This window comes from Sarcophilus harrisii, chromosome 2 (genome assembly GCF_902635505.1).
Source record: "Sarcophilus harrisii chromosome 2, mSarHar1.11, whole genome shotgun sequence".
NCBI lineage: Eukaryota > Metazoa > Chordata > Mammalia > Dasyuromorphia > Dasyuridae > Sarcophilus > Sarcophilus harrisii.
The window spans coordinates 351,338,925-351,348,863 of NC_045427.1; the positions used below are offsets into that span (position 1 = coordinate 351,338,925).

Below are 9,939 nucleotides of genomic sequence, written 5' to 3' on the forward strand. Positions count from 1 at the left end.
TTGGACTAGAGGATCTCTAAAGTCCTTTCTATCTCTAAATCTGATAATAAGATCTGGCAGGATCCTCAGAAAACTACAGAATCCAAGAGCTAGAACAGACCACAGAAACCCTCTAGCCATCTCATTTTGCAGATGGGGAGACTGAGATCCAGAAAGATAAAATCGCTGAAAAATTGGGTCTAGAACCAAGATCCTGACTCCTGTCCTAAGCTTTAGCACCATATGAAAGATGCTGTCTCCACCTTTTTCTCTAGGCCTCATAAGACAAGAGTTAATTTAATAGTGAAAGAGAAGAGTTAGATTTAGGAATAATGAAGAGTTCCCTAACAAAGCTGTGGAATTTCCTTCAAGTAGAGAAATTCTTTCCTCCTTGTAATAATTCTACAGTTGTTCAGTTGTTTCTCAGTCATGTCCAATTCTTCATGATCCCATTTAAGGTTTTCTTGGCAAAAGTTTGCCATTTCCTTCTCTAGTTCATTTTATAAATGGGGAAACTGAGACAAACAGGGTTAAGTGACTTGCCCAGGGTCAATGCATCTAGTAAGTATTTGAGGCTGGACTTAAAAACTCAGAAAGATTAGTTTTTCAAGCCAAGCACTTGATTCATTGAATCACCTGGATTATATACTTCCAAGCCCCCAAATGGGTACAGATTAGTGCCTGGGGAGTTAGTTCAGGAAAGAGTTCTGTACTAGATGACTTCCCAAGCTTTTCAAATTTATGGCTCTAGGATATGAACTTTATCAGCATACTTCCATAGACACTGAAAAATGCATGAGCATCAATATCTGAAGTTCATGGGGGTAAATTCAGGACCATGAGGTCAAAGTCAGAACAACTTAGACAGGGTAGATAATGTTGACATAAATGGAATAGAGAAGTGGCTAATGATGACACTCTGCTGCCATGAGAAGTCACCCCTTCCAAAGTGGCCCTTCAGTCACATCCCCTAATGAGGTATTTGCTCGTAAGCACCCGAGTCTGGAAAAAAGTAAGCGTCAGCCATGGAAACTTTTTCTTCAAATGCCTCTTTCTAATACTTCCATAAGAAATCAAACCCTTTCCTTTATGTGACGTTGGATTTTCCGCAGAGTAAAATCAAGATAAATGATTTTTATTTGAAAGAAAAAAAGATGTGGTTTCTAGATTCTCTGTCAGTTGTCAGAATAGAGGCAAAGGTCACATGTCACTAACACTGTCTATAAAAGTCACTACCAGACAGAGGGGTCATCACAGCTCTAGCTTCAGAAAGCACTTTCCTGCCTCCACCAAACCATCAAGATCAGGATGGAGGTTGCGATAGGGATGGCTCTGTGGCTGAAGGGGATCATTCTTCTGACCTGCCTGGAACGTGATGTCTCTTCCAGTCCTATCCAGAATGGGACCATGAAAGAAATCATTGTTCAGCTTCACAATCTAAAAAACCCCAAACAGGTGAGTGGCTGGGATTGTGTAGAGGAGTCTGTGATCATCAGTAGTCAGGGTGATATTTAGAATATTTAGGATTTAGAATGTATTTTATGATTCATGGGGTTTGGAGGCATCCTGGATTGGCATGTTTGGGTCACTGGGAAGAAATTCCACCAGGAATAGGGCCAGGTCAGTATTAAATGAGTGAAATCACTTTTAGGTTAAAAAAAAAAAAAAAAAAGTGCCAACCTGAGACAGAGCCCCCACTACTGGGGATATTACTTTTAACATGTAAATTCTGCTGTAAGCAGCACTGCTTTTGCTCAGTCAGCTGATTTAATATAATTAAGCTTTAAACTCTGAAAAACCCAACCGGGGATTCATTAAGGTTCCCCAAACAAACTATAGCCACAACATATGAATGATTTTTTAAAGTTCCACTACTCACATTGGAAAAGACCAACTGACTGCCGTTGAGGCCATGGGGAGAGAGATAGAGGGGATTTCTATGGGTTTGGAGTGTGAAGTCCAGAATCTTAGGTCCATCAGCTTTAGGATGTATCTTCTTCAAACCCCTCATTTTACAGCTAAGGAGCTAATGCTTAGGTAGGATGTGAATTGCTCTAGATTATAGAGCTAGAGTAGATCAGCCATGGCCCTCTAAGCTAGATTTTCTGACTCCAAAGTTTAGGTAATTTCCATGGCAAGTGGAGGAGTGGGAAGAGGTGGGGGTAATGGTGGGAGCATTGACAATAGGAGTAGTTAAACAGACAATAACAGACTAAATAATAGTCATTTTTCTGCTTCCCTTGGCAAGACCAACTGCATGAGTTGAAGTGAGAGCCAGTCACACTGCTGACTTAGAATGCCTTGGTCAAGGGGCTAGGGAGGCCAGGCTCCATTCCAGGGCATCTCCCAATAGGAATTCTGTTTTATTTCCTCAGCTATCCTGCAATTCAAGCATGGTGTGGCAAGTCAACTTTGGAAAAGAAAAGGTAAGAAAGAGAGATTAAATACTTCCACCAGAGTATCCTTAGCCTGTTCCCCTTCCAGTATTTATAGTTTAGAAATATCATTTATTTGATGTCTTAACTCCTCTTATTGATCAGATCCCTCCTTCTGAGACTTTTGTTGTGATTCAGTCATTTTTTAAATCATGTCTGACTCTTTGTGACCCAATTTGGGGTTTTCTTGGCAAAAGAATGGTTTGCTATTTCCTTCTCCAGATTATTTAACAGATGAGGAAACTAAAGCAGAGTGAAGTCACTTGCCCAGGGTTCCACAGCTAGCAAATTGCTGAGGCCAGTTTTGAACTCAGGAAGATGAGGCTTCCTGACTCCCGACCTGGCACTCCGCTCATTGCACTATCTAGCTGTCTTGTCTCTCAAGGTTACAAAACCTCATAGTACATCTATCTCATCTATCTTACCAAGGCAATCTTTGACAGAATCTCTCTCTACTCAACTCTTTCCTTTATATAAACCAAACTTTTTTCGACTACTGTTATCATACCTAGCTGAGTCTGTGGGATGAAGGCCAGTTTTCAGTGACTGGAACACACATCTCTCTTCCAGGTTTACTTAATGTTGGCAGACACCTAGCTAGTTTGTTACCAAGATCACCCCCTTAGCTTTTGCACCTATCTTTCCACTCCTGCTCTTTTGAGTCTCAAGCCTGGAAGGAACGAGGAGATAAAATCATCTATCCAAGTTCCCTGATTTCTGGTAGCAATGGAGAAATCCCATCTAATTTAGGAAACATTGTGCAGGGTAAGTCCTGTGCCAGGGATGGAAGTGGAGGGGGGTAGAAAGGCAGGGAGCTAGGAAGATAAATAAGGACTGGATTCTGGTAGTGAGAATAAAAAAGTATTCACCCCCTGGTGAAGTAGAGGGAGAACCCTCACCACATACAGAGCAGAGTTCTTATCTAGGGCTCATGTAATCAGTCAACTAATCAATCAATCAACATTAATTTAGCATCTACCATTTGTCAGGCATTGTGCTAAACACTGGTAAAGAGATGACAGAAGCAAGAAATATCAAGGCAGCAACAACCACTCTATGGTCAAGTGTGACTTCTTACCATTTTTTCTCTCCCAAAATCAATTTCTTATTGAATTCTTTTTGAGCCAAGTAAGGAGAAAAACAGTAAGGGGTATAGACCCAGTAAGAAGAGAGCAGAAAACCTTAAAAAGAATTATCATTTAACCACTTATAAAAAAAAGATAAAGATTTTTTTATGCAGTTACCTAACTTGTTGCAATAGTCTTCCTGCAGAGTTTCCTGAGACTGCAAAACACTATATTGTATATTCCATCTATCTTACTAAGGGGATCACTGGTAGATCTGTCTCTGTCTTTGTCTATGTCTTTATCTCTATGTCTCTGTCTCTGTCTTTGTCTATGTCTTTATCTCTCTATCTCTCCTCCTTCCTCCCCCCTCTCTCTGTGTGTTTCTATCTCTGTCTGTCTCTCTCTTTCTCTTTCTCTCCCTTCCTCCCCCCCCACCTGAGTTTCTCTGTCTCTATCTCTGTTTTTCCTCCTTCCTTCCCCCCTCTCTGTGTGAATCTCTATCTTTGTCTCTCTGTCTCTCTGTCTCTGTCTCTCTCTCCTTTCTTCCCCCCCCCCTCTGTATCTCTGCTTCTCTTTGTCTTGCTTTCTCCCCTCTTTCCATCTCAACTCTTCTTGGTAGATCAGGCTTTCCTTAGAAGCATTCAGGGCTATTCTCCTCCCAGTTTCAAGGAAATGGGATGAAATTGGTTGTTATGACAACGATCCAAGAGGGTGATGAAGGGAAGAATTATGCCCTTTGGAAGGCGATCTCTTCCCCCCCCCCCCCAGCCATGGTGTTCTCGGGGGTGCTTAAGGAAACAAGGTCAAGAAACCAGTCTGATGTCCTGTGGGGCTCTTTCCTTCACAGCTTTGCGCAGCTTTGGAGGTCCTAAATAACGTTACCGACTGCCCGGAGATCGATCGGCTTAGGAGAAACATGAACCATCTCCTGGCCAACAGCACTAGGAATGTAAGTCTGCCCAACACCCGCTCTCATTCCTGGGCTCTGCCTCCCTTCCTGGGATGCTCTCCAGTGTCCAATGTACACTTTACTCTGGACCCCTGCCCAGGACTGCAGGAAGACTCCTTGCCCTCCTCCCTCGGACATGCCCAGACCCTCCAGGAGGGCCTACATCGCACAGGGAGGCAGGGAAGCTGGGGAGGGGAGGCTCTCGGGCCCCTTCAGCTGGGGGGATGTCATTTCTGAGTTCTCACTAAAGGGAGATTCTTCTTTCTTTCAGGAAAACTGCCTCAAGGTTCAAGACACCCAGATCCAGCTGAGTAGGTTCCTGAAGGACCTACTCACTTTTTTGCAGAAAAGTATTAGAAATGAAGGAATATTAAAATCAAGTCTGGGAAACTTTACTAAAGCATGAGCGACAATCCACATTGGCAGATAGAAACTATGAATAGTCATTCTACAGATTAACTTTCACTTTAGGCACATTGGGGGGGGAGGGGAAGGGAGATTTGCTTAGTTTAGCCTTAGCCTGCATCAACACCCCATCTCAGGAAAACTGAATTCAAATTACACCCCCCATTCTGGTCCAAAGAGCGTCTTTCTTTGTTCCCAAAAAAGAGGTTCCTTGGAAGCTTATTGAGCCTCAGCCCTGCTCCCCTCTGTCAGCTAGGGCAGAGTCTCTAGGTGCTCTTACTTGAAGCTATTTGGAGCATTTAGGACTTGACAACCAAGAATCCTAGCGGACTTGGAGGGGTTTAGACCTCTGTGACTTGGGTAGGGGGAAGGTTCATTCCTTGATCAATTTGGCAACATTACCCAGCACTACCCTCTCCTAGCTGGGCAGTCCAGGAGGAGGGGATATTTTTTCTGAGAGGGCCCTGTTGCTCTTTAGGTCTAAGACAGAAAGCAACTTAATTACATTTCTTCATGTTTTATTTATTTTTGTATGTTATTTAAAGCAACTATTCTTTAATTTCTTGGAGACAGGGATTATTTTTGTAGGCCTAGACACAGAGATGAAGACTCAGCATATGGGCACTAAAGCCAGTGGACATTTGTGGTCCCTGACAGATAAGTCTTTACAGTACTGTATTTCAAAACCTGCTACCTCACAGTGTCCTCTGGGTCAAGTGGGGCCAACCAAAGTCAGGAGAAAGACAAAGGGTGGAAGAAAAGGGTGATTAATTAGACGGTGACTGACTTTTCTGCCTCCCAAAATGTTATGTGACATTACTGCTAAATGATAATTTATTTTTCTTCCATGTATTTAAAATAAGTTTATTATTAATCTATATTACTGCAGAGTTTATAATATATAGTGGAACAGCTAAGAACACAATTTGTAATGTAATTAAAGGGTTTTAGTTAATCAGTTATTTTATTGCCTGTGTGAAACTAGAAATAAAATAAACAAGTGGAATGAAACCTCAAGAAAAAAAAAACATTCTTTGCAAGGGTATTGTTTTATTGTGTGTTTTATATGAGGGACTTTCACTCTGTGGTTAGCAGAGCTTTGAGGTCCTCACCGATTCTGAGAAGGGATATTGGAAGATGGAGAGGATGTAAAGTTGACCTAAAAAGGAGAGTCACTGCAGGAGACCCTCAGAAACAAACTCACCCCCAAAATGAAAAGGAGAGAAATGAAGGGGTTACCCAAAGATGGAGGCATGGAAGTAGGAGGAGAAAAATCCAGGGGAAAAAGTCCTGAATGTAAAATCTTTAACACATCAAAGTGGGATATTTTGCTGCTGTCTCTCTTAAAAAAAAAGTAACTCCCCCTATAATTTCATTCTTCATAAAAACAATCCTTTTGATAACATAAACTCTAGAAATGGATGATACAAACTTCTTCATTACAAAGTTCTCCTCTTAAGATAGGTACTTTATCACCCATCTTTCAATAATATAACTCTCTAACAAAACATTCCCCAATAATAATCCTCCTTGTGGCACAAACTTTTTGTTTTATAATATCTACTAATAAAGTGTTTGGAGTCAAGATGTAGATTTCAAAATTTGCCTCTGACATTCTCTAGCTGTGTCACACTGGACAAGTCACTTAAATTTTCTTAAAATTGGTTTCCTTGTGTGCAAAATAGAGATAATACCTGTACTGCCTACATTGTAGGATTGTTGTGAGGATTAAATTATCTTCCTAATGGCATTACAATGGAATGAGAAAGAAAAGAGAATACACTAGGAAAGAAATGAGAAGGAAACAGGAGGAACTTACTATTTTTACGTAATTGGGGAGAAAAGTGGACAAACATAGAAAAGGGGTTGGAGAAGAAGATATCTCATGAATCTCCCTCATTTGAACCTGGTAAAGTGGATACAAGACAATATGCTTCACCAATATTAAACTATATAAATATTTAGCTATCATTACTATTTCTAATATTTCAGCTTCAATGGATCTGGGACCTCCTGTTATGTTGGTTGCTTTATTCAGTAGCAAAAACTAAGACTTATCTATACCTTCTCATTCAGTATGATTCTTGTCTATGTCCTCCATTCCCCTACATAGTGGAGGTCTCCCTTATAATCACTGGATCAGAGTATTTTAAGTTGTAAGATATTTCAACAACCATCTAGTTCACCCTATGCTCCAAAAAGCATATCTAATACTAATACTTCAACATATCTAATGAGTAGTAACACATTGTCTTCTGAAAGACCGCCAGTGAGGGAAAGCTCAGCTAAGGCAACCAATCCATTCCACTTTCAAACTTTATTAGAAAATTTTCCTGACACCAAACCTGAATTTATCTCTTTGTAGTTTCTATCCATTGTTTCTGTTTCCACCCAAACTTTAATTCAAATAATTTTTTCTATAGTGGCTCAATTGTATTTCTTGAAGCACCTGTCTAGCCATATGTCCAAAGTCAACGATTGGTCTTTTTTTTTAGATGCAAAGCATTTATTAAATACTTAGAGTGTTTAATTAATTGATTAAATTATTGTGAAATTATTAATTAATCAAATTAAATACTTAGAACAAATATATTGTTCTAAGGGAAAGGAGGGAGAATCCAAAGACAAAACGAGTCAATTCTCATTGTCCTCAATGAGCTTCTATTCTATTCTTTTCTTTTTAACCCTCCCAAAATTAACATGTCACATTAAATGATTATTTTCACATACATAGGGGAACAGAAAAAAGTATATTATACATGAAAGTATACATCTCTTATTATGTACAGCTTGCTTTTTTTAATGCATAATAAATTCAAATTTGTCCTTATTGTCAGTGCTTCTTTCTCATCTGTTCAATAGTATTTTATTTTTACAAATACATGCAAAGAAAATTTTCAACATTTACTTTTGCAAGAGTTTGTGTTCCAAATTTTACTCCCTCCCTTTTCCCTCTTCTCCCCAAGACAGCAAGCAATCCAACATAGATTAACTGTGTGCAATTCTTTTAAATGTTTCCATATTTGTCATGCTGAGCAAGAAACATCTAATCAAAAGGGAAAAACATGAGAAATAAAAAAAAACAAGCAAACAAACAAATAACAATGACAATAATGCTTTGATCCACATTCAGTCTCCATAGTTTTCTCTCTGGATGTGGATGGCATTTTCCATTCCAAGCCCAATTAGAATTGCCTTGAATCACCAAATTGTTGAGAAGAGCCACGTCCATCACAGTTGATCATCACATAATCTTGTTGCTGTGCACAATATTTTCTTGATTCTACTCACTTCACTCAGCATCAGTTCATGTAAGTCTTTCCAGTCTTTTCTGAAATCAAGCTGCTCATCATTTCTTATAGAACAATAATGTTCCATTATGCTCATATGCCATAACTTATTCAGCCATTCCCCAACTCACACTTGCTCTTGTGTCTCATGCTAAGGAGAAGAGTTTAAAAAAAAAACAATCAAAACATACCTGCACCAGTTCACAAGGTTGGTCCAATCTCCCTTCCTTTCAGAACACATTAAACTATCTCCCTAATGGTAGTACAAATAGTATGAGAAGGAAAAGAACTACACCAGGGAAGAAATAGGAGGAATTTGCTATTTTTGCATAATTGGGAAGCAAAGTAGACAAAAATGGAAAAGGAGCTAGGTGAAACAATACCTCACAAATCTCACTTATTTGAACCAGGTAGAGCCTAACTGACTCTACAAATGGAAATGGAAACTCTACAACATACAAATGGAAAGAGTTTAATGCAGAAATACATCAAATTCAGCCAACTGAGACGGATTAAGAGTAAATATAGGACCAGAGAGAGAAAGGTCATAAGCAATGATAAAGGAAGATAATAAGGAAAAAAAGAGACCCAGTGATAACTATATAGAATAGATGAAGAGTGGAAAGGAGAAGAATGAGATCAGACCATTTCAGTTATAAATTTCCAGTGTTGATCACATTCCTTTTCTTCCATCACTGCCTTCTGTGTAAAAGGAGAGGCAGAAAGGAAAGAAATGTAAGAAGTTATGATAGAAACACACAATTAACAATGATAACTCTGAATGTGAATGGGATGGGCTAACCTATAAAACACAGAGAGGAAGCAGAATCTAACACTAATTTTTAAGAAATTTATTTTTAACAAAAATTTAATAGAGAAATTTATCTTCATTTTTTTTCTCTAGTTCATTTTACAGGTGAGGAATTGAGGCAAACAGGGTTCAGTAACTTGTCTAGATTCACACAACTAGTTAAGTGTCTAAGTTTTCCTGATTTCAGACCTAGTGCTTATCTACCATGCCACTAAGCTACTCAAAATTAGAAGCTAGAACAGAAGTTATTATGCTTCAAGCTAACTTTAAAAATAGAATAGAAAGGAATCATTTATATTTCAACAGTAAAAGGTAAAAAAAAATAGACATGGTTAAAAGAAGTAAACAGGAAAAATGCATTGTGCTTAAAGGCACTATATGTGATAGTAATATTAATATTAATATGTATGTTAAATGGCATAACATCTAAATACTTAAATGAAAAATAAAAGAAATCATAAAATAAATGAAGGAAAATATCAGAACCATGCAACATACTAATTTAATGTATTAACTGGATAAATATTTATAAAAAATTTTTAAAAGTTCAGGACTCAGAAAATGAAATAAATAAATTAAATAAAACAATCCCAGAAAAAGGAATTGAACAAATCACAAATGAACTTTCCAAAAAAATCTCAGGACTATTATTTTTTTTATTAATACCTTTTTATTTAGAAGTTATATGCATGGGTAATTTTACAGCACTGACAATTGCCAAACCTTTTGTTGCAATTTTCCCCCTCCTTCCCCCCACCTCCTCCCAATACATGTTAAATATATTAAAGTATAAATTAGATACACAATAAGTATACATGACCAAACCATTATTTTGCTGTACAAAAAGAATCGGACTCTGAAATAGTTTACAATTAGCCTGTGAAGGAAATCAAAAATGCAGGTGGGCAAAAATAGAAGGATTGGGAATTCAATGTAATGGTTCTTAGTCATCTCCCAGAGTTCTTTCGCTGGATGTAGCTGGTTCAGTTCATTACTGCTGTAT

At 38.4% G+C, this 9,939-nt stretch overlaps 1 protein-coding gene across 1 annotated transcript; it reads left to right on the forward strand.

Annotated features, from left to right (window-relative positions):
- The first annotated feature begins 512 nt into the window (after positions 1-512).
- IL13 (interleukin 13) lies at positions 513-5,850 on the forward strand. The gene is made up of 5 exons (XM_031953102.1): positions 513-1,434; positions 2,254-2,256; positions 2,355-2,405; positions 4,329-4,430; positions 4,702-5,850. The coding sequence occupies exons 1-5, from the start codon at positions 1,288-1,290 to the stop codon at positions 4,834-4,836; spliced, it is 438 nt and encodes a 145-aa protein (XP_031808962.1). The 5' UTR covers positions 513-1,287; the 3' UTR covers positions 4,837-5,850.
- The last annotated feature ends 4,089 nt before the right edge of the window (positions 5,851-9,939 follow it).

Excerpts from the sequence above, each read along its gene's own strand:
- IL13 (XM_031953102.1), top strand. The coding sequence starts at position 1,288 with ATGGAGGTTGCGATAGGGATGGCTCTGTGGCTGAAGGGGATCATTCTT. Across the intron at positions 2,406-4,328 it reads TCAACTTTGGAAAAGAAAAG|CTTTGCGCAGCTTTGGAGGT; the intron begins GTAAGAAAGAGA and ends TTTCCTTCACAG. Across the intron at positions 4,431-4,701 it reads TGGCCAACAGCACTAGGAAT|GAAAACTGCCTCAAGGTTCA; the intron begins GTAAGTCTGCCC and ends TCTTTCTTTCAG.